At 56.4% G+C, this 27,830-nt stretch overlaps 2 protein-coding genes across 8 annotated transcripts in view; one reads left to right on the forward strand and one right to left on the reverse strand.

Annotated features, from left to right (window-relative positions):
• Window positions 1-355: 355 nt before the first annotated feature.
• Window positions 356-20,677, forward strand: GPR68 (G protein-coupled receptor 68). Of its 7 annotated transcripts, none has more exons than XM_041757766.1 (3): window positions 356-472; window positions 3,794-3,854; window positions 17,360-20,677. In XM_041757766.1, exon 3 carries the CDS (start codon window positions 17,489-17,491, stop codon window positions 18,569-18,571), a length of 1,083 nt encoding a protein of 360 aa, XP_041613700.1. In that variant the 5' UTR covers window positions 356-472; window positions 3,794-3,854; window positions 17,360-17,488; the 3' UTR covers window positions 18,572-20,677. The 7 variants fall into 7 exon arrangements, with proteins under 7 accessions (XP_041613700.1, XP_041613704.1, XP_041613702.1 ...); XM_041757769.1 differs by lacking the exons at window positions 356-472; window positions 3,794-3,854 and adding exons at window positions 9,821-10,103; window positions 10,913-11,141; XM_041757770.1 differs by lacking the exon at window positions 3,794-3,854 and having other exon boundaries at window positions 410-472.
• Window positions 20,678-24,626: 3,949 nt separating this feature from the next.
• DGLUCY (D-glutamate cyclase) overlaps window positions 24,627-27,830 on the reverse strand; it is a 38,028-nt gene continuing 34,824 nt past the window's right edge. The window contains 1 exon segment of the mRNA XM_041757776.1: window positions 24,627-24,773. Coding sequence (XP_041613710.1) covers window positions 24,627-24,773 — 147 coding nt within the window.

The following is a 27,830-nucleotide window of genomic DNA, read 5'->3' on the forward strand; positions in this document are numbered from 1 at the left end:
GTTGTGAGGAGCAGAGACAGGTGCTCGGCCGGCTCTCCTGTCAGCCTACCCAGGGGTGTGGCTGAGGGGGACCCTCGTCCTCTTGCGGCCAAGGCCAGTCTGAGCCCACACGTGGCGGCTCCGGAGCCTGTGCTGGGGACGCGGTGGCGGCGGGGGTGGGGGTGGGGGGTGCTGTGCCTCTGGGGCAGGTCTGGGCGACTGCGGTTCTTCCTGGCAGGCGCCTGGCCTGTGGCTTGCGGGCAGTGAAGGGCAGGGCAGGGACGGCAGGGCTGGGTGTGCCGGCCGGGGGTGGGGGAGATGGGGGAAATCGGGGCGCAAGGAGGAGGAACCGGCCCCGCCGGCGCTCCCGCCCCACCCCTGCCAGCAACCGGAGGACGCAGCGCCCACCCTGCCTGCTGCGCGCCGGCCCCAGGCGGGGGCGCGGGCCAAGCGTGGGGTGACTGCGACCGGCTGCCCGCCCTCCACCGCGCAGGTACGTGCCCCCGCCGGGCTTCTTCCTGTCCCCACGGCCGGGGGGGTCCCCAGCGCACAGGGCTCCGCTGGCGGACGGCGGCCTGGGGCCTCGGCACTGGCGGCCACTTCCGCGCCTTCCCGGCGGCGCCGCGGGCCGTGGGTCCAACCAGGTGTAGGTGCGCGGGGCGGGGCTAAGGTGGGAGGGACCGCGGGGGCGGGGAGGGGGCGGGGGACCGCGGAGCGGGGGGAGGGGGCGGGGCCATCGCGGGATGGACCGCGGGGGCGGGGCTGGTGCGGGAGGGACCGCGGGGGCGGGGCGGGGGCGGGGCTAGTGCGGGAGGGACCGCGGGGGCGGGGAGGAGGTGGGGGCGGGGCTGGTGCGGGAGGGACCGCGGGGCGGGGAGGGGCGGGGCTAATGAGGGGGCAGGGCTAGTGCTGGGGACCGCGTGGGTGGGGGCGGGGCCAGCGCGGGATGGACCGCGGGGGCGGGGAGGAGGTGGGGGCGGGGGCTGGTGCGGGAGGGACCGCGGGGGCGGGGCTAGTGCGGGAGGGACCGCGGGGGCGGGGAGGAGGTGGGGGCGGGGCTAGTGCGGGAGGGACCGCGGGGGCGGGGAGGGGGCGGGGGCGGGGCTAGTGCGGGAGGGACCGCGGGGGCGGGGCCAGCGCGGGATGGACCGCGGGGGCGGGGAGGAGGTGGGGGCGGGGCTGGTGCGGGAGGGACCGCGGGGGCGGGGAGGGGGCGGGGGCGGGGCTAGTGCGGGAGGGACCGCGGGGGCGGGGCTAGTGCGGGAGGGACCGCGGGGGCGGGGAGGAGGTGGGGGCGGGGCTGGTGCGGGAGGGACCTTGGGGCGGGGAGGGGCGGGGCTAATGAAGTGGCGGGGCTAGTGCTGGGGACCGCGTGGGTGGGGTGGGGGCGGGGCCAGCGCGGGATGGACCGCGGGGGCGGGGAGGAGGTGGGGGCGGGGCTGGTGCGGGAGGGACCGCGGAGGCGGGGCGGGGGCGGGGGGACCGCAGGGGCGGGGAGGGGCGGGGCTAATGAGGGCAGGGCGGGGCACCAAGTGGGTGGGAGCGGGGCCAGCGCGGGATGGATCGCGGGGGCGTGGCTGGTGCGGGAGGGACCTTGGGGCGGGGAGGGGCGGGGCTAATGAGGGGGCGGGGCTAGTGCTGGGGACCGCGTGGGTGGGGTGGGGGCGGGGCCAGCGCGGGATGGACCGCGGGGGCGGGGAGGAGGTGGGGGCGGGGCTGGTGCGGGAGGGACCTTGGGGGGGAGGGGGCGGGGCTAGTGCTGGGGACCGCGTGGGTGGGGTGGGGGCAGGGCGGGGCCGGTGCGGGAGGGGACCGCGTGGGCCGGGAGGAGGGGGCTAATGAGGGCAGGGCGGGGCACCAAGTGGGTGGGAGCGGGGCCAGCGCGGGATGGATCGCGGGGGCGTGGCTGGTGCGGGAGGGACCGCGGGGCGGGGAGGAGGGGGGCTAATGAGGGGGCGGGGCTAGTGCTGGGGATCGCGTGGGTGGGGCGGGGCGGGGGCGGGGCTGGTGCGGGGGCGGGGTCGCGGCCAGAGGAGCGCGGGGTGGGGGCGCCCAGCGGACGCGGGGCCCAGGGGCTGCGGCCAGGCCCGCCCGCCGTCTGTGCCGAGCGCCCGCCGGCCGGGCCCCTCTGGGCTAGCGTGTGTCTGCCCGCGGTCGCTGCCTCCGTGGCCACCCGGTAATTACACACCAGCACACACGCGCGCGTGCACGCACTCGCACAGAAGCTAACACCTCGTTTCCCGGGGCTGGGCCAGCACAGGTGGCCCAGAGACTCGCGTGGCCAGGCCCGCCTTTCCCAGAGCCGCGCCGCGTGCCTTCCGTGAAGGGCAGGTGTCGGGACGCTGCAGGGCCCCGGCGATGGATGGGGGGAGGGAGCTGGGGAACAGCGATGCGGCGGCCAAATGGCACAGGGAGGAGGTTGGGGTTTAGGAGCAGGACTAGAGGACGGAGCCCTGACTCGGACGGAACCAGAGACTGTGTGACCCAGGGCAGGCAGGTCGCTTCCTGTGGCCAGGGCTCTGTGCAGAAATACCTACTGCTGCGGCCACCACCTGAAAGAGTGGTGAGGCGGTGTGAGGACAAAAGAGATGCGAGAATGGTCCGAATCTGAGATGCTGTGATTGGTTTTGCCCGCCCCCACCCCCACCCCCGCCTTGCACACAGGTGAGCTTCTTGTGCTTAGCAGGATGCCACGCTGGAGCCCCTGGCCTCTGCCGCTGAGAGCCATTCCAGAGCCAGATGAGTGCGGTCGGGGTCTCAGCCTTTTCCCTTATTACACCTATCACTGTAAGCAAATCAGTTACCCTGTGTTTTGAGCCTCGGTGTCACTTTCTGTGAAATGGGCATGATAGTGGAGCTTGCTTCCTAGGCTTGTTGTGAGATCATGCAAGTGAAGATCTTGCCTTGAGAGCCTTGCGGTTCCCCCTAAACGTTAGCTATAAATATCGTTGTTACCCTTGTGTTGCACCCATTTGGGGTACAGTGCACACTGTAGGGAGAGAAGACTCTCGCCCAATAGCAATCAGCAGAAAACACGTTTTATCCCTCCTAGCTGACTCGTCTCAAACAAGCCACCTTCCCTCTCTGAGCCTTAGTAGCTCATGGAAAAAAATGCAAATTATTTATACCCATCTCACGAAGTTGTTACAGAAATTAAAATAACAGTATGAATGAATCCAGCACGTGATAAGCCCTTTCCTGATTTTGAAGCAAAAGAATACTTGCGTTCCAGTTATCTACTGCCGTTTAACCAACCACTTTGAAGACAGTTGCTTAATAAACAGCACTCATCTATTTTGCTCAGGAATGTGCGATCTGGGCAGGTTTTGGTGGGGACGGCATGTCTCTGCCCTTTGCACCACCTGCCAATAGGGCCCAGCTAGGGCAAGAGGATCTTCCCAGATCCCACACTCATGTGACAAGCCCTGGATCCTAGCCATCAGCTGCAACCGTTGGCCAGGTTCTTTGTTCCTCTCAATGGGGCCACTCCATGAGGCTGCTTGGGCCTCCTCACAGCATGGCACCCAGGTTTCAAGAGCAACTCTTCCCATTGATGGGAAGTGGGAGCTTCCAGTTTCTTCAGACTTGGACTCAGAAACTGGCACAATGTGGCTTCCACTTTATTCTATTCATAAAGTAGTAACAGAGGCCACCACGGTTCAGGAGGAGGGGACTTAGACCCCTTCTCTTAATGAGAAAACTATCAAATAATTTTCAACTATCTTGACTCTACCACAACTTGAAAGCCTTCCCTTGTGCTTTTGCCTTTTTTTTTTTCTCGGTGACACAGTGACCAATTAATTTAACTTTGCAGAGAAGACCAGCAGAGATCCGGACATATCCCTCACTTGGGCCTTATCACAGAGCCTGTTTTGGTGAGTATCCCCTTCCCTGGGCCTGACTCCAGGCTGACAGGGCAGGCATGCTATATTGTGGCTTCTCTAGTGTCTGTTTCCCCGGAACATCTGAGGTTTCGATCACCAGTTCTGCCAACCTCTTGTCTTTAAAACAGGAGGGAGAAGCCAGGAGGAGGGTAATTTGGATTCAGAGAAATAGATTTAGCAGGTGGCCCAGGCTGAGTGTAACGAGCATCTATGCAGCTCTCAGTTCTCTAGAGAAATCTGTTTTTCAAGAGGGTTGCTGCCTGGGTGTTTGGAGTGACTGTTGTCCTACATTATTAGGTTATTAGCTGATGGGTTGGAGTACCGTGGGTGGGGAGGCAGGAGGCCAGAGAGGGCTGCAGGCCCCGGCGAGTCACTATGGCAACCTTCAGGTCTGTAGTTTATGCTTTGGCTCCAGCAGGAAGGCTGTCCCAGACAGTGGAGACCTTCTCAGAGAGACCAAAGTCTCTCTCTTCAGCCGTAGGTTTCCACTGTACTGTGTTTTCGTACATGGTCACCCACCCACATTCTCAGAGTTAAAACCAACCCTCTTCTTGTTGCCTTATCCCAGAGCCTGACTGTCTGCCCCAGTCTATTAGCTCCTGACTTCACTTTCAGCCACACTGAGCTACTGAAAGGAATGGATTTTAGGTCCATTTATTCATTCGAACATTCAACACATTTTTGTTGTGCATTTATTTTGGGCCATACCACATCCTCCCTGAAAACAGACTGAGCTCCTCCTTCCTCATGGGGCTTACTGTCTAGAAGGGGGGATGGACACGATCAGATAATCATACAGATTCCCATGCATTGGATTGGTAATTATGAAAATATACTTAATTTAGACTTGACTCGAATAGCAGTGCTGCCACGAGCCAGCCCTGTGACCCTTGGTCTCTTTGGTGGTGAAGCCAGGATAATAATATTTACCTTTGAGGGTTGTTGTGAGGCAACATCAAGGCTCTGGGATGCACAGCACCTCGCACATAGTGGTAACTCAAAGTATGGAAGCCACCCCCCCCCCCCCCCGTCCTCTTGTCCACACCTGCTTGTTGTTTGGAGCTCACTGGGCACCTGTGTCTGTAGGAGGAGCCCTGGCCCCAGCTCCCTGGCAGTCATGGCGGTGAAACGCTCAGACCTCATCTTTCGGAAGTCTCAAGTTGGCCAAGGAAGGACAAAAAGAACCCAGGGAGGGATAGGTGGTGGAGGTGGCATTTGGGCTGTGGTTCTTCGACTTTGGTGTGCGTCAGAAAAACCCAAAGGAATCGCTCAAAGTGCAGGCTCTTGGACCTCATCCCTGAGTGACTCTGATTCAGCAAATCCAGGGCAGGGCCTGGATGCAGGTTTCCTGAAGCTCAGCTGGGAGACTTGTGGGCAGCACTGACCGGAGGGGGGATTTGGCCTCAAAGATTAAGGAGAAGAGGCGAGCAAGTGGGTGGGCCATGTGTTGGGCCTCAGAGCAAGGGCTGCTGGGGCCTTCTCTCCTTCTTCCCACTTCCACCACCTGCTGCCCATCCTGCCTGTCCTCCCCTCTCAGGGCCCAGCTCCAAGCCCACCCCTGCCCACAAGCTCTGTCAAAATCACCACCCCTCACAGGTGGCTCTACTGATTGGGCCACATGGCTTTGGTTCCATGGCGCTCCCTTCTTGCTTCCTGTTAGTCCTTGTCCAGGATTCAGGGTGGGGGTGGGAGACCATGCCCAGGTATTTGCTTCCTTCCTTACCTCCTCCACCCCGCAGCCCCAAGCTCCAGCTGCCCCCACTTCCAGTTATCAAGCACTTATTAATGCCAGACCCTCAGGCAGCAAGGTACTGGGCACATGGGCCTACAGGAGAGACAGAGACAGGCCTGGCTCAGGGGCCTGGGGGCCTGTTAGAAGTGCAGAAGCTCAGGACTCACCCAGACCTACTGAGCCACAATCTGCACGTAAACAAGATTCCTGGGAAATTCACACCAACATTTGGGAAGCGGTTGCTCTATAGGGTTTTTAATAAGTGCCACATGGTGGCATGGTTGGCAGAGTAATGCCTCCCAATGACATCTACATCATATTTCCCAGGGCCTGTGAATATGTCACCTTATGTGGCAAAGGGAAATTAAGTAGCAGATAGAATCAAGCTTGCCAATCAGCTGACCTTTAAATAAGGAGACTGTCCTGGGTTATCTGGGTGGACCCGGTACGATCACAGAGGTCTTTAGAAGTGGAGGAGTTGGGCAGCAGGATCAGAGTCAGAGGAGATGTGAGGCTGGAAGCAGAGGCCAGAGTCACACAGCGTGACAGGGACTCAACCTATCACTGCTGTCTTGGGAGTTGAAAGGGGCTGAAAGCCAAGGAATGTTGGAAGCCTCTAGAAGCTGGAGAAAGGAAGGAAATGGATTTTCCCCTAGAACTTCCAGAAGGAACGCAGACCTGCCAACACTTTGATTTCAGCCCAGGGACACCAATGTCAGACTTCTGACCACTAGACTACAAGACAAGGAATCTGTGTTGTCCTTACAACACTAGGTTGGTGGCAACTTGCTCCAGCAGCAACACGAAACTCATACCATGGTCAAGAGTCTTTGGAGTCAAACAGCTCTGCTCTTTCCCAGTGAGGGGACCCCGGGAAGGTTCCTAGCACTCTTGAGTCTCCATTTCCCTATACCTAGAAGATGGGCATAACCGTGCCTCACACGGTGGGTGCAAAAGTTAAAACAGGAAGCATCTGAAAGGTGCTCATACCAGTGCTAAGCTCATGCTCCCCAAATGGCAATGACTACATTCCTTGATCCTAAGTGGTTCCCACCTCTTCCCTGACTCCACCAGGGCTGTGGTGCCAGGCGCTCTGGGAGGTTCTCTGCTGGTTCTTTTCTTGGTCCTTGAAGCCGCCTTGACTTCACACGTGGCCATCTTTGAACCTGCAGCAACATGGCACCTTGCATGGGCTCCTCCGACGTAAGCCTATGCCAATGAAGAAGGCCTGGGGAAGGCCAAGGCTGGCCTTCAAGACACAAGTCAGGAAGGTCCCTGCCGTCAAAGATGGCTCATGATAAGATACTTCTTGTGCTTGTTAGAGCCCTTGGGCAGCCTCCGAGGTCTTTACCCCAACTAGCCCCAAACTGGTAGAGTAGCCATGGGAACGAGGTAGCGCACCATAGTAAACACCTCACCAGGGCCTGCCCTCCCTTTACTCTTTCTAGGGTAAATCACTGTATCCTGACTAATGCCAAGAACCTACTGGGTGCTGGACACTTGTGGGACCTCATCTCCTTTGGTTCTCATAGAAGGCCATTGGTCAGCAGCTGTGCCATCTCTGAAGGTCACATAGCCATAGCCAGACAGTGCCATTGGACCTGTGCAGTCTGGCCCAGAGCCTGTGCTCTTATCCTTCATCCCGTGCCCTTGGGTTTGCTGCCATGTACTGGAGGTCTTGCATGGGGCCACCAGCCCAGGGCGGACTCCACAGTCCTCCATCTGATTTTCAGGTTTCCTGGACTTGTAGGAGCAAGTGGGTGCCCAAGAGCCTTGTGGCCTATGGTCCTGTGGCTCAGAAAAGTCCACCAGCCCTTCAGAGCCAGGGTCATCGGAGTAGAGGTCTACGCTGGGGGCAGACAGGGTTTCCCAAGGCTCAGTCTGACATTCTGGGGGTTTCCATTCTACTAGGGGCCCCACAGTGCTTCCTGGCTGTTGTTTTGGAGGGCTGAGAGGGGGACAGTTGGCAGGCTTGGCACCGCTTTGGCGTTATGTCTTTTCCAGATGGAAGGAGCCACCAAGGTGGACCCTGGCAGCCCCTGTGAGGTCACCATGCCCCCAGAGCTCAGGCAACCTTGCCTTTCACTTAATTCCCTGCTCTGCTCAGTGGCAGCTGCAAGATACTGCCACTCTGGGCTTGAGGACAGGAAGTGTGAATGGGGGCGGGAGGTGGGGAGACAGGCCAGGGGCCTCTCTTGAGGCCATGTTTTTATTACAAACTCATTACTTTGTACTTAGATGTAGGTCTATTTCGTGAGGTTTGGGGGAGCCGAAGTCATGGGATCCCAAGGACCCCTCAGGCCGCTGCTCCATGCTTGGTGTCATTACAGTTCCTAGTCCTTCTTTCTTGTTTTGGGTTAAAGAGAAAAATTTTGGCACCAAAGTAGAGCACAGCATGGGCTCCTTTTTTCTCTTACTGAGTGGGTGTCTTAGAGGATGTGGGCTCAGCTGATTTGAGTTGATCTAGAGTAAGCACCAGCCCTCCACCTGCAGTCCCAAACTCCTCCAGGGAGGAAGAGGGGCTCTCCGGCCCTGCAGAGAGGAAGGCTCCCCGCTCCAGGTGAGATACAGTCCATATCGCTTGCAGAGGGGAGCAGCTCCTGGGGCGGGGGTCCTGGGGGACGGAGGGTGTGCAGTGTGGTCAGTGGTTCCTGCGGGTGTGGCCAGTCTGTGCCTGTGTGCCCTGTTAGGCTGGACCACCCCATAGAGACAGCTAGAGGCATCCGCCGGTCGCCACTCACTAGTAAGTTGACCGGGAACTCATCACCCACCCGTTCCTTCCTGCGACAGGAGGGAACACCAGCCACCTTCCACGGCTGGGGAGCATGTGCGTCTACACCCGCACTAGCACGCCATCATGAGGTGCAGCCTTGTAGCAGCTGACATAGAAGCATTTGCTTGGAGGGCTCAGGCCCCACAGAAGGGGATTTTTTTTCCTGAGACCCCTACCGATATAGTCCCCCCGAAAGACTAGAGTGATCCACCCTCCGGAGAGGGTGAGTCCCACAGATCACCCACTGGGGTGAGCACCTGCACTTGCTTGGGGACTCCCATGACTGGCGGATGTTGGCTCTCTGGCTCCGGCAGTCCTCCCCTGAGCAGCTTCCGAGGAGATGGTGTCCAAGGGAGGAAGCTCTGCCAACCTAGCACCGTGCCAGAAGTCAGCAGCACATTTCGAGAACGCGGCTCTATCCTTTAGCTTAAGGTCCCGGCCTAGGGCCTTTGCCCCCATGTGTCTGACTTTCCCTGCTCATAAAACAAGGGGGCTGAGCTGGGTAACCTCCAGGGGTCCTTTCAGTTCAGCTGCACCAAGAAAGTTCTATATGTGGTCCTGAGAGATGGAGGACCCCACGAGTCCTGAGCCCTGCTGGCTCCCTGCTCTGGGCCACGCTGCTTCCAAACACTGACGCTTGCCTGATTCCTAGCCCAGAACCTTCCTCCGGGGCCCTGGCTCTGCTGGCCTGCAGAACAGGATCCAGCTTGCCTACCCACCACATCGAGTGCTCCTCCACCTGGCTGCCCGCTGGAGTTGTCCCGAGACCTTTTAAAAACATTGGTGCTCGCACCTGGCCTCCAGAAAGTGTGATTTAATTCCTGTGAGGTAGGGCCGGGGCAGCGGGATTCGTCTGTGTAAGCTCCCCAGGTATTTTCTTAGGTGAGGTGTGACCCACTGACCCACATGTTGGTTCTCCGCAGCAGAATCAGTCTGGGGACGGGAGTGTAAATCATCTTCCCCTGCCCTTGCCCGTGGCCTGGCGTTGCTGCCGGTGTCCACAGTAGATTCCAGCTGCCTGAACGGCTCAAGCAGGGACCCCCGGGGGGCAGGGGGTTCAACATCCCGCAGCCCCTCTGCTGGTGTCCTGTGGGTGTTCAAGGTAGTCTGATGGGTGGGCTCCTCCAGCATCCCCCCTCCCCACTCCCCGGGCCTCCTGCCTCTGACTCAGGCTTCCCCATCCGGTGAGGGGTCGCCCTGCCCCCTGTGGGAGGAGGATTCGTGGAGGGAGCACTCCCCCGCTCCCATCCCTGGCTGGGGAGTGTTCCTCGGCAACCGCCCAGCCTGATACCGGATCGGAGTTCACATGATTCTCCCTCGGCTCCAACGGGCAGCCTCCAGCTGGGGTTTTCTAAGCCCGGGCTGGGAGGTGTGGTCTATGGAAAATCTCCGAGGGGAAGCCCGGCCGGCTGCAGGGCGTCCGCCAGTCCCCGCAAGGTGGGTCCAGTCTCCTCCCCCAGGCCTCCCGGAGCGGCTGCGGGGAGCCCGGCTGTTGGAGGTTTGAGGGCAGAGCCGGGTGGACAGAGAAGCCCCAGGTCCGCTGGGCTGCGGCTCCCTGCTGCTCCTCCTGGCCGCCCTCCTGGGGTCTGCAGGCTAAGCAGGCGGGGCATCGTGCCAGCTGTGTTCAGACGGAGGAGCATGACTCATGAATGGGTCGACAAACCCATTTAGTAGCTAACGATCCGCGTTTTAGAAAACCTAATAGCGATGATCCGGGTGCCCGGCAAGTAGCAGGGTGAGTACTGCTCCGGGGAAGTTGGTTTCTCCGGCTGCTCCGGCCGCGTGCTTGCGTGTGCACCCTGCCTGTGCGTGCTCGGTTACAACGTCAGGTGGGTTCTGACGGTGGCTTGTGGTCACAAGAGCTGAAAAGGGAACCAACTCGTGCCGTGGTGCCAGGTTCGGGATTCGGATCCACCCAGCTTACTGTGGGAACCTGAGCCACCGGGTTCTGCGCAAGGAACGGCAGTGCCAGCCCCACTGGCTTCGGAGCCACCCACCTTGGAGGCAGTTACGAGGGTTGTAAAGGTGACACTGTCTCCCTGCCATTGTTGCTGGAGGGAGGATATTTATTTGGGAGCAAGGTGGGGGAAGGAGGGCTGTCCCAGAGGGAGGTAAATGTGAGGCTCTGACCGCGTGCGTGGGGAAGGGCGCCGAGGGGCAGGGAAGCTGGGCCTGCAGGAAACCCGGGCTCGTGGGTAAGTGCGTGCGAGCGGCCCTCGGAACAGACGCGGGGATGAGATCACCGTCTACACGGCCCTCAGTGCCAGCGGCAGGCGCCTCCGCCCTCTGGCAGGAACGCACGACACTGGCCTGGTGTCCAGGGGGCGCTTCCTTCCTTCCGGGACTGATCTCTCGTGGTGGTTAAAGTCCCAGGAGATGGTGCTGAGGCGCGTCTGTATCCAGATTCACTTTTAGGTGTTGGGCTGTCTTGCATATACAGCCTTCTGGCTTCTCAGCCGGATGATGAGGCTCGGGGTGGCAGGGGGACACAGGGGCCCTCGTGTCGGTTCTCTGCCCCGACCCCCACTGCTTGGGCATCTGCAGGACCAGGTGCACACGGGGTTCTGCTGGCGGAGGGGCCAGCACAGGCCTCAGCCCAGGGCGCTCGTGGGGCATCTGAGGACTGGGGCTTGGAGAAGCCCCGAGGTGGACGGTGACACTGGCGCTCAGTGGTAATCGTGACAGACGGAACGAGAACGTGACGCAGAAGAGAGCCTGGGCCCATCTGAGTTCAAAACCTGGCCTACTCCGTCATGACTCGAGTCCTATGCAGGTCAGTTCACCTGTCTGAGCCTCAGTTTCCTTGTCTGTAAAATGAGCCCCGGTGAGAGTGGTGTGGAAAGAACGTGTGCACACAAGGGCCCCCGGCCGGCGGAGGGCTCTCTGCCGATGTGGCTTGGCTCTGCCGTTCTGTCTGGGTTTTCCCATTTACATATCACTTCTGCACCCACTGTGTCCCCTGATTTATGAGGAGCAGGTTTCCTATGGGGACCAGGTTGAGAAAGGACACCCCTCGCAAGGCGTAGTTTCCACCCGGGGGTACCTTGGGAAGCAGTAGAAGGGGAGGCTGACTGTGATGATAAGACCTGGGTGATCTGGGGATCCCTGGGTGGCTCAGCGGTTTAGTGTCTGCCTTTGGCCCAGCGTATGATCCTGGAGACCCAGGATTGAGTCCCACATGGAGCCTGCTTCTCCCTCAGCCTGTGTCTCTGCCTCTCTCTCTGTGTGTGTGTCTCTCATGAATGAATAAATAAAATCTTAAAAAAAACAAACCTGGGTGATCAAGCTGGAGTCTCTGACCAGCTCCAGAGGCCAGAGCAGGTGCCAGGCTGCTGGAGGGGAGGCCACAATGAATCTTCTTTCTTTTTTCTTTTTTTTTTTTCTTCTTTCTTTTCTATTAATGATATGCCTGCTGTCCCAGCACCCAACCTCAAAGCCACCCATCTAGCTACTCACCCATTCATCCATCTGTCTGTCCATTCACTCACTCATCTATCCATCTACCCCCTCATCCACCTGCCCCTCCGTCTGTCCACGCACCCACCTGCCTACCTCTCCACCTCTCATCCACCTATAAATAATTTTTGAGACCTCAGGATCAAGTGCTGAGGAACATCTCAGATTTGTCCCTGACTGGGCTCCCTGACCCTACCTCCCTTCTAAATAGTAGTCAGTTTCTCCAGCTTCTTGTCTCCTCTCTGGCCCTGCTTCCTCCTACCTAGACCTTGTCATGCCAAGCTACTCTACCTAGACCCTCTCATGCCAAGCTACTCTACCTAGACCCTGTCATGCCAAGCTACTCTCAGTTCTCCAAAAGTGCCAATTACCTCTCTCATATTCAGCCTGTTGCACACATTGTTTCCACAGACAGAAACCCCCCTCTGCTTGGACAGCCCTTCCCCCTTCTTCTGTCTTAGCCTAACTGGCTGCTCAGGAAGGCTTTTCTGGCTGGGTCAGGGTACCTCCTATGAACTCCCTTAAAATCCCATGCTCTCCTCAGGAGCTGGCTTCACCTGTCTTCACCACTGTCCCAGGAGAGGAAAAGCAACTTGAGTTACACTAAGTGACTGTCTAGTGCAATGGCTTCCATGCAACAGATACTCAATAAGTATCTGTTGTGTGAATGGATAAGTGAATGAATAGATGGGTGTATGTATGGATGGATGGGTGGATGGATGGATGGTTGAGTGGATGCATGGATGGGTGGATGGAAGGTTGGAGAGCCTTTGAAGGATTTGAAGTAGGAATGATTACATTAGATTTGCATTTTAGAGGATGGCTTAAAGGGCAGTAAGAGGGAGCCAGAAAGTCCAATAGGAGGCCATTGTACTGATTCTGAGGATGAATTCCTGACCAAGCCAATCTAGAGCATTGGTGAGGGAACAGAAGAGGAAGAGACTGTTGGGGGAAATATTTAGGAATTGAGAACGCTAGAACTGAGTAATTAATTGGATGCTTTGGATGAAGATGAGGAAAGAAGCCAAAAGCCATTCAACTGGGCAGGTAGAGATGCCCCTTCTGAGAGCAGATTAGTGCAGAAAATGATGGGAGTTGGGGGGGTGCTCACTGAGCAGGTCCAGTGAGGCAGCAGGATGCTAGTTGTGTCCACTCTCCACCTGCTGGGAGTCATCAGAGTACAGATGGGGTTGAAACCACAGGGGCATGCTCTCCACAGAGGATGGGCGTGGAGTGAAAAGTACAAGCCAACATTAAATGTGAGTGTGAGGGATGCTCACGGCACCACCGTACCCTGTCTCAGGTGATAGCTCCTGTTCTATGAGATTGGAGGCTACCTGAGGGTGGGAGAAACAGAGAAACTGGACTCTTGGGCAAGCCACCCCATCTCTCTGGGCCTTGGTTTCCTCATCCCTAAAATGGGGGAAAGAACAGGACTGTTGGGAAGACAGAGGAGGGCAGACATGAAATGCTCTGTAAACCATAAAAGATTTGGCAAATATGAGGCATAAGTACCCTGACAGTTCTGGTCACTATTTCTCGAGAGACTGAAGCAGGTTACTGTATCCTGGCTCTGCCCACAAGGTTCTGCTAGGTTTTCAATTTCCCTCTCACGCACCTCTGCTCCCCAGCTTGGGAATGCATGTTATCTGGACACTTACCCTGCCCCTTACCAGGAGCCAAATCGTAGGCCTTCTGGACCTCTGAGAGCCTTGCTGCTCAGAGTGCGCTCCGTGGGCCAGCTGCGCCGACGCCACTAGGAGCGTGAGGCAAACTCCCCAGCCCCACCCCAGACCCACTGACTTGGAAACTCTAAAGGTGAGGCTCAATAATCTGTTTTAAACAAATCTTCCAGGTGACTCAGAAGCACCCAAGTTCGAAAACCACTGCTGTGGAACACCCAAATCCTCTTTTCTTGCTACAAGCAAACGTAGGAGGTGCTTTAATCTAAACATAGTAAATGTTTCTTCTTGGCCCTGCAGGCTTGACTATTTTTTACTTTGGTTGCCCAAATTTGATTATTGCTGGCCTAGGAAAGAGGAAGGGACAAGCTGTTGCCCTGGCACCAACCCCCACATTCCACGGTGCCCCCACCCCCCACGTACATTCACCGCTAGTAAACAATAGGCTTCAGCCTGGTGACTTTCAGTGAATTCCTAAGACCTGAGAGCACCTGTTTTTTTTTTTTCCTTCACCCTGTTTTGTTAGCACCTGGGGGTCTGTGCTGATAAATGATCTTATTTTCTTCTTCTTCTTTTTTTAAGATTTTATTTGTTTATTCATGAGACACACACACACACACACACACACACACACACAGAGTGGCAGAGACAGGCAGGGGGAGAAGCAGGCTCCATGCAGGGAGCCCGATGTGAGACTCGATCCTGGGGTCTCCAGGATCACGCCCTGGGTGGAAGTCAGGTGTTAAACCGCTGAGCCAAAAAAAAAAAAAACTGCTGAGCCACCCAGGGATCCCCTGAATCTTATCTTCTTGTGGGTGGACTTTATCTGGACTGCAGAGCACCTGAGGTAAATGCAGAGATGGGCACTGTCCTGGGCAGGTGCTCCTGGGGACTGTCGGGGACCTGTGTGGGCATCTACTTCCTCGTATGGAAGCCAGTGGGGGGTTTGGCCCCACAGGGTTGGGCTTGGGATGCAGGGATAGGAGGGCTGGTGAGTGGAAGGTGAGTGCAGCCGAAGTTTGATGCGCTGGGCTGCTTGCAGAGTTTTGGGGTTGTGGGGCTCAGCCACCCCTTTCCCCTTCCTCTCACCATGAAAACATATAAGCAAACCCAAAAAGTAAAAAACCAAAAACCAAAAAACAAGAAAATGCCCTTGTGCGCTGTTGATGGGAATGTAAAATGGTGCAGCTGCTGTGGAAAACAGAATAGCAGTTCCTCAAAAAATTAAAAATAGAACTACCATATGATCCAGTTATTCCACTTCTGGGTATCTACCCAAAAGAACTGAAAGCAGGGACGCAAATAGATACCAACCTTCCATGTCCATAGCAGCATTATTCACAATAGCCAATAAGTAGGGTAGAAACAACTCGAGTGTCCATCGACTAATGAATGGAAAAACAAAATATGGTAAATACTTGCAATAGAATCTTATTGAGCCTTAGAAAGGAAGGAACTTCTGTGCTATGTTGCAACATGAATGAATCTCGAGGACATTTCTTCGCTAAGTGGAATAAGCCTGTCACAAAAAGACGAGCCCGGAACTGTTTCCCTTATACAAGGTCCCTAGAATAGTCAGATTCCCAGAAATGGAGAGTTGAGTGGTGGGTGCCAGGAACTGGGGAGCAGAGGAGGATGGGGATTTAGTGTTTAAATGAGACAGAGTTTCAGTTTGGGAAGAAGGGAGTGTCCTGGAGGCGGCTAGTGGTGCTCGTTGCACAAGTATGAAGGTTCTTTGCATTGCTGACCTGGGCACCTAAAAATGATTAATGTGGTGAATTTTATGTTATATAGATTTAACCACAATTAAGAACAAGAAGAAGCACTCCCCCCACCACCATCACTGAGACCCCAGGCTGTGTCCTGGGTAGGAGGATGGAGAGCTGAGCCCCACCGGGGCCTCTACTTCTTGAGGCTGAGAGGTTGGGAGTGAGTCTCAGGTGGGGGGACTGGCTGGCAGGGGGCCGGGGGGGATTGGACCTGGAGCAAGGAAACCTGGTTTCTTTCTTTTTTCTCTTAAAGATTTTATTTATTCATGAGACACACAGAGAAAGAGGCAGAGACACAGGCAGAGGGAGAAGCAGGCTCCTTGTGGGGAGCCCGATGCGGGACTCGATCCCAGGACCCCAGGATCACTCCCTGAGCCAGAGGCAGACGCTCAACCGCTGAGCCACCCGGGAGCCCCGGGCCTGATTTCTAATGCATATGCTTCCTCCCTCAGCCTGGCTCTGGGCAACCTTGGTTTCCTCACCTGTCAAATGGGGAAGTGGCAATCACTCATTCATTCCAGAAGTGTTTGAGGGTGCCCATGAAGAGCCAGGCACTATTGGAGGCACATGTGGCCTCGGCCTCTTGGAATTCAGAATTTGCGACCACGGAGACTGTACATTCTGAAGGCAGGGGGGTGACGTTGGATAGTGGGTGGGGTGAGGAGAATCTTAGCTATTACAATGATGTGTCACCCTTCAAAGGGCCACAGCACGTAAACAGGTGTGTCGTGTGTCTAAGGAATTAAAATTTCATGGAAAGGAGGTGGTCAGGGGGAGCAAAGTGTTTAATGAGGCCCGCTGGGAGGATGATTCTTAAATAGAAAAATTGAAAAGTCCTGATTTAGATGCAATGCTATTTTTCAGTGGAGCCAGAAGGTTCAATCAATAGAGTAGCTTAGGGGGTGCCTGGGTGGCTCAGGCAATTAGGCAGCTGCCTTGAGCTAAGGTAGTGATCCCGGGGTCCTGGAGTTGAGCCCCGGGTCAGGCTCCCTGCTCAGCAGGGAGTCTGCTTCTCGCTCTGCCCCTGCCCCTGCTCATGCACTCTCTCTCTCTCTCTCTCTCTCTCTGTCTCTCTCGCTTGCTCGCTCGCTCTCATAAATAAATAAAAATCTTTTTAAAAAGTAGCTTAGGGCTTTCATTTTGATAGATTAATTTCTAATGAGGGCTTACAACAGAAATCTTTATTTTGTCTTGTTCAGACGTGCCTGTATACATAGCAGGCGCCTTCTCTTTGTTAAATTCTTGACAACGTGAACTTCTCACGAGTGTAAGACCACCGTCTTTTCCCCTGCCTCTTTGCCTCTAGCAAGACAATGCCGTGACTTTGGCATCCATCCTTTTACGGGGCCCTGACACTGACCCAAGGGCAGGTGTTTCCACGCCCGCATCACAGACGAGGATATGGGCGCTCAGAGAGGGGGAACCATGTGCATAGCCTGGACAGGGCTCACCCCAGCAGGGTGCTCGTGTCTGAGGACCTCGCCTTGGGTCCTCAATTCGATGGACAGGTCGTGAGGCGGCACCTCCTGAGGAGCGCCCCGGAATCGAGGCAATGCCCCATGGGAAGCACGGTCTTTGTGTCTTGCCAGAGCACCACAGGACAAGGCAAGGTTGGGCCTCTTTGGGGCTGTCTGGAAAGGCCCCCAGAAGGGACTGTGGCCTCAGAGTTCCTGGGAGCAAGTAGGAAAAATGTGAATGATGCCTAGTGTGGTGGTAGGGAGAGTGGTTGGGGCCCTCACTGTGTGTGTGGCTTGTGATTGATCTTACCTGGAGCGTCGCGTGGAGAGAGGGGGCCCGGGAGGAGTTTGTGCTCCCAAGAGCTCCCAGCCTTGCTCACTGCCCTGAGATACCGGGGGAAATGAATAAGGGATGGGGAGCTGGGGAAGAGGGTTAGGGAGGCAAAAACCACGGTTGAGTGTCTTAGTGTGTGACCAAGACCGTGAACCAGACAGTCTAGCTGGGTTGGCGTTGGTCCATCTTCTCAATTAAGGGAGGCCCTGAGAACAGCACCTGACATACAGCAGGTGCTACATAATGGTAGCTGCCCTTATGTATCCTGAGCCTCCCCTGCCTTTACCTTTCAGGGGCTGGTCACCCACCGCCGAGGAGGCCCAGCCTTTGCCCAGCTCCAGCCACAGCCTCTGAACACGATGGCGGTTGAGCCCCGGGCTGATCCCTGAGCCCCTAAGCGGGGAGGCCCCCGAGGCCCGAAGATGGGGAACTCCACCGCTGAGAACAACTCCCTGTGCACCATCGACCACACCATCCACCAGACGCTGGCCCCGGTGGTCTACGTGGCGGTGCTGGTGGTGGGCTTCCCGGCCAACTGCCTGTCGCTCTACTTCGGCTACCTGCAGATCAAGGCCCGGAACGAGCTGGGCGTGTACCTGTGCAACCTGACGCTGGCCGACCTCTTCTACATCTGCTCGCTCCCCTTCTGGCTGCAGTACGTGCTGCAGCACGACCACTGGTCGCACGGGGACCTGTCCTGCCAGGTGTGCGGCATCCTCCTCTACGAGAACATCTACATCAGCGTGGGCTTCCTCTGCTGCATCTCCATCGACCGCTACCTGGCCGTGGCGCACCCGTTCCGCTTCCACCAGTTCCGCACCCTCAAGGCGGCCGCGGGCGTGAGCGCGCTCATCTGGGCCAAGGAACTGCTGACCAGCGTGTACTTCCTGATGCACAAGGAGGTGGTGGAGGACGAGGACCGGCACCGCGTCTGCTTCGAGCACTACCCGCTGGAGCCCTGGCAGCGCGGCATCAACTACTACCGCTTCCTGGTGGGCTTCCTGTTCCCGCTGGGCCTGCTGCTGGCCGCCTACCGCGGCATCCTGCGCGCCGTGCGCCGCAGCCACGGCACCCAGAAGAGCCGCAAGGACCAGATCCAGCGGCTGGTGCTCAGCACCGTGGTCATCTTCCTGGCCTGCTTCCTGCCCTACCACGCGCTGCTGCTCGTGCGCAGCCTCTGGGAGGCCAGCTGCCAGTTCGCCAGGGCCGTCTTCAACGCCTACCACTTCTCCCTGCTTCTCACCAGCTTCAACTGCGTGGCCGACCCCGTGCTCTACTGCTTCGTCAGCGAGTCCACGCACCGGGACCTGGGCCGCCTCCGCGGGGCCTGCCTGGCCTTCCTCAGCTGCGCTGGGCCCGGCCGGGCCGGGGAGGCCTACCCGCTGGGCGCCCCCGACGCCTCCGGGAAGAGCGATGAGCCCGAGCTGCTGGCCAGGCTCCACTCGACCTTCCAGACCCCGAACTCGCCCGGAGTCGGGGGGTCCTCCGTGGGTGGCTTGGCCTAGCCGGGGGGTGGCCCACCGTCGGGGGCCCCGTGGGGCCCGTGCTGGCACTGCCCGCACCCGCTCGGCCAGGAGCCAGAGCCTCTTTCCGCTGCGGGGGATGGTGGGCCTGGGCCGTGGCGAGACCCCTCTGGTCCCAGGGAGCCTGCTGCGGCTTGCTGAGCCCGGGGGCGCGGGGTGGGCCCCGTGGGCTCCCGGGTGTTGCTGGGCCTCTGGGGAGGGGAAGACAGTGAACTGTCACCTCCGGGAGGTTCTCCAGGAGAAGCTGGGGAAGGGGTGCATGTGCAGAGTGAGGACGTGAAGGGTGGGGACCGGGAGATGGGAGCGGGTACCCGGGTGCGCACCTGCCGGGACCTGCCAGTGCCATCGTCACAGATGATGCCTGTGCAGATGCCCTGGAGCTTCCCGAGGAGGTGACACATATGGCTGTATGGTCGTTAACATGCGGGCCCCAGTCCTCTGCGGAAAGCTGACCGGCGGGGGTGGCATGGGAAGGGAGGTGGGGAGGCGTTCGGGCCCTGGCACTGCGTGGGGGGGACAGTGCAGGGAGTGACGGGAGAGGACGTGCCCAGCTCCAGGAGAGAGTTGAGCGGATCCTCCAGGCCCGGGGACTAGTGGAAGACAGATCCCGGGGCACCCTCGGGCTCCCTGGGGCCATGCCTGTGGGCCTTTTAAACAGCCAGTACTGAAAGCTCAGGGTAGAGGCCTAAGGCCAGCGTGTCTCACGGAGTTCCCAACACACAGTCTAATGAGTTTTCCGTTTCCATCTGCCCAGAAGCACTGGACACGGAAGCCGCTGTGTGTGTGCACATGCGTGTGTGCACGTGAGTGTGTTCACGGTTGAAATGCCAGGGTCTCCGTGACAGCTGTGTGCCATGACACTGAGGCGAGGGTTATGTGCCTGCTGGCAGCATTGCTCCCCCCCCACCAGTTCCTGCCTTTGTCCCCTGCCACACACCCTGTGGAGTGTCGAGCCGGTTCAGAGGGGCGCGTGGCATTCTCTCCGTGTTCTCACATACAACAAAACAGAACAGAGACACGTTCTCCAGCATGTCTCAGCCTAGAGGCCTGGGGTTAAGCTCCCCAGTGGTTTAATAGCCCCTGGGACAAGGAGAGGAGGTGGCCCTGGGCTTGCCCTCCCTCCTTGGTCCTCCAGCGCTGGCCCTCTGGCCAGGGGCCCTCCTCACCACCTGGAGAGTGAGAGTGGGCCCGTGGGGCCACCTGTAGCCCAGGGGACTGACTGCCATCTTTTGTTCTGTCCTGGAAGGCTCAGCGCGGGCTCATCTTTCCCACAACTTTGTGCCTGACCGCGTTGAGCCTCCACCCTGGTGAACATACCAAGGACCAGAAGAACTTCCTGTTGCTCCAAGGATCTGTCCACCTTTGCGTAAAGTGCTAGCCCTTCGGATTTCCTCGTGGGCGGGCTGGGGCCAGCTCTGACTTCCCTCCGAGTTCTGGGATTCAAGCCACCCATGCCCAAGGGGCTAGGTGGACTCGAGCCTTGGGAGGGGCCAGGGATCGGGAGATACCAGCTGGTGTCCACAGAACATTTCTGGAATCTCCTGAAAGGAAGGCCAAGGGGAACATCTTCTTGAATCTCTCTTCCCCTCTACCCGCATCCTTCTCTAAAAGGTAGAGTTATCCAGAGTCTCTTACCCTCCAATGAGAAGTACCCAGAGGCTGGATGTGCCCAGGGAAGCGGCTTTGGCTTTGAGTGGGTAGCCCTATTCTAGCTCCTTATGGAGAGCCAACCATAACCCGAGGAGCTTCTCTTCCCCTTCCTGGAGAAGGAAGTGACCGGATCTGAAGGTGGCAGAGATGGCCACACTGCCAAGGAAAGTCTGTCCAGCCCCAGTGCAGAATCCGAGTGGGGCAATGGCACTGGTTGAGGCCTCCATGCCTCCTCATCCCAAATTTCCCCCTATTTTGACCTTAAACGTGGGTGTCCCCGTTGGGATGGACTGGGATGAGCTGAAGGTGGTTTCTTTTCTTATCAAGAGTTGTATTTTTGTATTGTCCTCTCTTTTATGCCAAGTATGTGTGTGTTGGACTGTGCAATGGATTTATGTAGCAAACTTGAGTCTGCAAATAAAGTAAAGTAACCAGCCACAGCTGGAGTGTGCTGTAGTCCTTATGGGGAAGGGGGGTCTTTCAACACCAGGGGGATCTAGAGGGCTCTGTGAAATACCCAACAGAGTCAGGAATTTCCAGGGATCGGCTTTCTTAGGGAAAACTCAGAGAAATTAGGGTATTTGGCCTTGGTTACCCAGCAGTAACCAAAAAGGATGAAGCCCTCCAGTGAAGTTGGGTCTTCTCTCCCTCCTCTTGAGACTCAATCAAGTATCTTTAGCTCTTTAGCACATTGTTGCAGATCCACTCTGGGACTTAATTCAGCCCCCTTCCTTTTGAGGACAGAGCCCAGCCCTGTGATCAGGACACTATCACACCCTCTGATCCCTATCTCCTCCCAGGTCCCTGTTCCCCACGATGAGAAAAGGCTTGATCAGACCCCCCCACCCTCCTCGTTAGGGAAGATTGCCAAACTAGAAAGACGTGTTGGAGTCATCTCTTGGGGCTGTCCTCACTGCTTGGGCTTTGTCTGGGGAGAGTCACATTCGTTGACCAGCCCTTTTAGGTTTTAGCATCTTCTTGACAGGGACAGGCTACATGTTTATTGCTCAAGATCAACTGCATCATGTTAAAACGTAAATTTGGCTTGGGTTACTTAATCCTTCCCTGGGTCAGATTCCGGAGTCCTGAAGTATTCTGCAAGAATTGATCCTTCTTCCAAACAGACTAAATGAGGACATCACTGGGGATTAAGCCTCCTTTCTCCCCCGAGAGAATGGATGGACGAAAAGGCCCATCTGGTTTGGAAGGAAGGTGACAGAGTCATTAGATTCCGTTCTTATTCACCAGTGTTGCTTAGCAAGAGGAGGGCTCATCTTCCTGTTTATATACACTGGTCTGTGGGTTGGCCAGACAAGAGTGGGAGAAATTTTCAGAACAGAATACATCCCCATCTGCTGCTTTCCTCTGACTGATATGACCAAGCGAGCCAGAAGGTAGTCCACTTGGTTCAGTGCTTTTCTGAAAAACCTACTTCTTGAAGCTGGTGACCCTGCCACCTCCATTCCTGGAATTCACCTAGCAAGACAACAGCGTTGGATGGCAGCCACCCCGAGGTCACAATGGTACCTAATAACCTGGAGAAATGGTAGGATTTCAATTCCATCAGCTTTAATTCAACAACTCTCAGGACACTGCTAGATTAGACATTAGACGTCAGTGCTGGAGTGTACCATAGAGGTCATGAGATCCAATTTTCTCTCCGCTAACTTATCCCAGGTATATCCCCACCCCCACCCCCAAATGATGGTCCAGTTTCCAAACAAATACCACCAATGACACGTTTGCTCCTACCCAAGAGAAGTCATTCCAGGATTGGGGAGAAAATCCTAACTCCTAACAACAAAGCAGAACCAGTTTCCCCACCGGCCTTTAGAGCACATGAACTGTGTCTCTGGGGCACATGGTCCTTCAGGTACTGGCATCTAAAGACGGTTTTCTTAGACTCCTTCTCAGTATTAACCCTTCCAAGCTTGTATTAGACAACGCCGCATTATACCGTAGTCATGAATATACCCCTCAGAACACAGTGCCTTCGAACAAGAACAATTTGTCTCCTGTTCATGCAAAGTCCAATGAGAGGCTGCTCATTCTGCCAAGTCTTCATCCAAGTAATGGCAGTGATTTAGGATCATTCCATCAAGAGATTCCAGCATCTTGAGGTCTTCTCCTTCCATCCACACAGGTGGGGGAAGCGGCACAAAGAAAATCTCTTGGGGCATTTACAGCCAACTCTGGAAGTGGCTGCTATCCCTGCTGTCCATGCCGCCCCAGACGTGGACACAGGCTCTTCATCAAAACACTGCCGAGACTGGGACGAATGTGAGCAGAACTTTGCTAAAGGCTTGACCTGGAATCATCCTGTGGAACAGAAACACATGAAAACTGGATTGTGAAACCCAGTGCTCCAGTGGTCCCTGGGCTGGACCCTGCTAAGGAGTCTACCCTTGGCTTTCTTGCATCCTTGCCCCTTCCTCCCTTCAGGGCCGGGGGGTGTAGATGCCTCACCCCAGAGCTAGGACCCTCATCCTCAGCCTTCTCCGGGCTCCCCCCGGGTCTCAGGCTCTTTCCCAAACAACTTCATCATCTCCCTGTAACCTCCTAGCCACAGTGCAGATAACCTATGACACAGTCATGCCTTCAACTGCTCCAGGCCAGAGCGGAGCTCTGTTATTACTATTGCAAAACCAAAGGCCCATTAGCGTCTTTCCCCAAAATATGAATCAGAAGTGTGATGGCAGCTTTACCAAGGTGAGGTTTTCTCTCTCCTAGCCATGGAGACTTCAGAAATGCCAGGGACACTCTCAGAGGGCCCCCGTTCCATGGAGCTCTGCAGTCGCCAATCAGGGACGAATATATCCCTGGAGGATGACTGGCCTGTGAAGCTGAGAGCTGGGAGGGGCTCGGGGAGCTGTGAGAAGTTGCAGATGGACGGACTGGGAGCTTATCTTGCCATGAGCACGTCAGCCCTGAGCCCACGCCAGCTGAAGCATAGACCTGTAGGTGGGGGCTCCTCGCCCAAATGACAAGGGAAAGTCTGGACAGTCCCCACCCCAGCTATTTCCGGCCAGGGGCTAGGCTGTGCCCCTGTGTAGGGAGCACTGGAAATTAATCCCAGATTGTTTACTGATACTTAACTTTAACTTCTGCAGTGGAGTAGGCAACTTAAAGTAGCATGTGTTCCGTGCTTTACAACTAATTCCCCTTCAAGAACTGAAGTAGACATGTTTGTTTTTGTTTTTGTTTTTTTAAGATTTTATTTATTGATTTGAGAGACAGCAAGAGAGCACAAGCAGGGGGAGCAGCAGAGGGAGAGGGAGAAGAGGGACCCTCGCTGAGCAGGGAGCCCCATGTGGGACTCGATTCCAAGACCCCGGATCATGACCTGAGCTGAAGGCAGACACTTTACTGACTGAGCCACCAGGGTGCCCCTGGAGTAGACGTGTTTGAGGAAATAAAATGAAGCAGGCCTAATAAGCGTCTGGGGCTGTAGCTGGGAAGCTGGACTACCCCATCTGGATGAGTCAGCCATCACTCAGCAGGGAACTAGCACAAGACACTGTCCTGGTGCAGCATGGGAGTGTAATGGGATGTGGTCAGTGACTCTGCTGTTAATTTTTTGGGAAATGTGCAGCGGAAGATGGTAAAGGAGATAAGGGCGAGCTGACTACAGCTGTCCCAGAGGATCCTGGGAGCCACCTGAGCCCCTACAGGGTCCCAACCCACCCCCCAGCTCCAGGAGCCTGGCTGCCCTCCTAGGCAGGGAGGCCAGAACCGCCGGCTCTGGGCTGGGTCTGAGCACATGGGGAGGAAGCAAGGAGTAGGGTCTGGCTCTGTGGTGGAGGGGTATCTGGACCCACGGGGGTGACCAGAGGTGAGCGGCAGACAGGAGGTGATGGTGATAAATGGAAGGTTTGAAGGCCCAAGTAAACAAAACATTGTTTGAAAAAGAGCATTTCAGAGGTATAAATATTTTGATGGTGGTGGTCAAGTCCTGAGCTTTGTAAATGTACACTACATATTTGAACGTTCTATCATTTCTTAATTAGCCTGGGGGATTATTCTCGGCCCTGGTCATGCCTACTCTTGTGTCTGCCTGGCCAGCAATATTTTTTGCGGGTGTGCCCACAAATGGTTGGTCAGAGAACCCTCGGAGCAGAACCATGTGGGCGCCCTGAAGGCGCCAGGGTGAGGAGGGTGGAGATCAAGGCCTCTTGGAACTTAGGAAGAAAAGAAAAAACCAGAAACCCCAAAGAAATGTTCACCTTGGTCCATATCAGCTGCACTATCCTGTCCCAGGCAGGGGCCTTGCGGGGGCCCGGGCGTGGCTCACCCAGGGCCAGTGTTTCTTCACAAGGCCGTCGGGGAAAACCGGGGGGTCCTCAGGGAACTCCCCCCCGGGGTCCAGGCATGGCCACTGTGTGCACAGTCACACGCACCGGGTGACATCCACCAGCCTCTGGATGACCTGGGCGTGGGTGGTGTGGAAGGGCAGCCTGTCCACCTCCATGCCCACGTTGCCGGAGACCCCGCTCCAAACTCTGTGGTGCACCAGGATGCCCAGCATTTTTTCTTCCTGGAAAAAAGTTGAGGACAGAGTCAGAAGTAGTGGAGGGGGAGGAAGAAGAGAGACAGACACACGATTACGAGCACGGGAGGCATGTTTGGGCTCAATCTCTCTCTCTCTCTTTTTAGAGCAAAATAAAATTTTGCTTTAGCCATGCGAATGCCCCTGAGAGACTCATCACAAAAGTCCTGCATCACGTTGGGCCTCGTCTGCCCCAAACCCACTGCTCAGAAGCAGCAACTTGGAACAGTTTGGGGTGCTTCTTTTGGGAGTCACCCTCCTGTAACTACATATGGTTCTTAGAAAACCACGTTTAGCGTTTGTTAAAAACACTGAAGATTCACTTCTGCGGGTCCAGCGTGAGCTACTCCCTGTACCCTCGTCCCTGCTCAGCTCCCATCATGTGCCAGTGGCCTGACTGCCAGAAGGGCTCCCAGTCCCCTGAGCCCCCAGCATCCATGGGCCTGTCCACATGCCTGCTGCAGCCGTCCTCTTGACATCACCCGGTGTGGACACGGGAGCATCTGCAGGGAGCAGAGCCAGGGAGAAGATGCAGCCCGACCCAGGGCCCAGGAGGCAGGGTTTGGGATCACACAGATCTGACTTGGGTCTTTCCTGGCAGCCTCTCCACGCCTCAGCGTCCTCATCTGTATAATGGGGATGTCCATGATAATAATAGTAATAATGCCCCCTGGGTGGCTTGTTGTAAGGATTACATGAGAGAATGCAAGGAAAGCACCCAGTGTGGTCCTTGGCGCACAGCAGGTGCTCATGAAATGGGGTGAGTTGTTACTAGCAGGGCTGGGTCCCCTGGCCGTTAGCCCAAAGCTTGTTTCCTTTGACATACTTGCTGATTATTATTATTATTATTATTATTTAAGTGATTTGATTCTCCTCCTCTCTCCCACTGAGAGGTCCCGAAGAACCACTTGTCTACTCATCCACCATGCATGTCTCTCTGGCTGAAAAGTTCTGGTCCCCCTGAGGAAGGTGGGTCTTAGGTGAAGACATGAGGAGAGGGGATGGAGGAGAGGGGATGGAGTCCAAGGGGCCAAGGTGAAGCGCATCCTCTCCCTCCTCCTCCACCAGCAGAGGAGGGGGACGGTGCCAAGACGAAGGACTCTACAACAGGAAGGTTAGGATGGGTCTGAGAAGGGCTCTCGCCTTCCTCCCCGGGTCCTTGCTCATTCATTCCATTGCCCATCAAAGTTTTCTTGAGCACCGGCTGTGTGCCAGGCCCCGAACCAGGGATACGATGGGAATGTGACGCAGTCCCTGCCCTGTGGGGGGGGGGGGGTCACAGTCTAGGAGACTGATGAGGCAGACACAGTCCGTGGGGATCACAGCGCTGAGCAGGGGCTCCAACCTCATTTATCAGAGTGGCTCAAGTAAGACTTTCCGGAGGAGGAGCAGCTAGGACTACAGGTGAGGAAAGAGCAGGAATGAGCCAAGCCAGGGGCGGTGAGGAGCACTCGCTGAAAACTTGTCTGAACAGCACAGAAAGTACTGGCAAAGGTCACATGGGAACTGTCTACTCCCAGCTGGCCCGAGAGCCTGCATTTCCATAATGCCCTGGGGGCCATGGTTGGAGGGCCACCCTAGGGCATTTCCTGGCATCTCTTTGCCCACCTGCCCACAATGCCATTTCCTGCCCTTTGTCTGGGTTTTATTTTCCATTTCTTCCTCTCTTGGGTCATATCCTCCCTTTATAGGGGAATGCTTCTGGGACCCGGGAGTTAGTGTGGGAGCACTTCCTCCCAGCACACTGCCTGCTGGCACCATTCCCATCCTTCGGGGTCCTGGGGAGGGCCTTGGGGGTGTCAGGCTGCAAGTGACCAGTCAGCAGTGTAGGAAGAGCCCCAGGGAGCTGGCACTCAGCCTCTACGAAGAGCCCCAGGGAGCAATCTGGCCAATGGTGCCCACCTGCAAATTTCCAGGAGTCACGGAATGACCACATGGTCTTCAAGGAGACCCCTGCAAGTGGAGGTGGCGGCACAGGGAGAGAATGGACCTGGAGGCTGTTACACCAGCCCAGGCTGAGACAGTGTGACATGAGAGGAGGGACAGAGGCCTGAAGTGAGACAGAGTGGCCAGGGCTTGGGGTCCAGTGTGTTGTGAGTAGGGACGGAGGCCCCGGATGACTTCTGGGCTTAGAGGCTGAGTGTGTGGGTGGTCTCCGTGGTTGACGCGGGAGCATGGCAGGCTGATATTCACGGGCAGGTGGTGGTGCTCTTCAAAGTGGGACTGGAGAACGAGGCCTTCTAGGAAGTTAGAACTGTAGCATGATCTTGGCAGTAGCTGCATGGATGTGCACATATGTAAAAATTCATCTATTGTCCACTTATGGTGCATGCACCTCTTTATTCTATGTAACTCAATTTTAAAAGGTTAGGAAAGAAAGTGGAGTGGAATGGAAGTGCTAGAAGAGAATGGGAATCCAGGATAAAGCCATGTTCCTGTCTCTCTGCATTATCCATCCACATATCCATCCATCCATCCATCCACCCATCCATCCATCCATCCACCCTTAGTCCCTCCTGTAAAGTGTCATCAATCAGCTCTTAGCTCCTGACAAAGTCTGGGGAATGCTCTCCAGCCATTTGCTCTGCCCTCAGACAAACATCCTGGGCACAGCAAAGAGCCACAGTGGGCAGAGTGTGCCCTAGATGTTGGTGGCCACCTCCCCGGGCTCCTCAGCATGGTACCCACACCTTCCACAGTCATGATCAGATCAGACCCCTAAGAATTGTCCCTCAACATGGGAGGCCCTGCTTGTAAGCAACTTACAGAGCAGAGATGAGGGACATCCCTCACCCCCTCAGCAATCAGGCCACACCGGCTGCCCAGACCACAACTCTGTCCAGCATTGCTCCGGGGCTCAGGGATGCCCAGTGAGTGACGTGTGGAATTCTAGTACGACGATTGCAGTTCTTCCTCCTGCATGCTGCATGGCTTCATATGCCTGCACCTTTGCTTATGTGAGTCTTGCTGCCTGGAAGATCCTTCCCACCCTTCCTTACCCGGTTACTTACATCCTACTTGCCCTCCAGGACCCAGCTTAGTGTC

Source organism: Vulpes lagopus, chromosome 6 (genome assembly GCF_018345385.1).
Source record: "Vulpes lagopus strain Blue_001 chromosome 6, ASM1834538v1, whole genome shotgun sequence".
NCBI classification, from domain to species: Eukaryota; Metazoa; Chordata; class Mammalia; order Carnivora; family Canidae; genus Vulpes; species Vulpes lagopus.

Excerpts from the sequence above, each read along its gene's own strand:
- GPR68 (XM_041757766.1), top strand. The coding sequence starts at position 17,489 with ATGGGGAACTCCACCGCTGAGAACAACTCCCTGTGCACCATCGACCAC.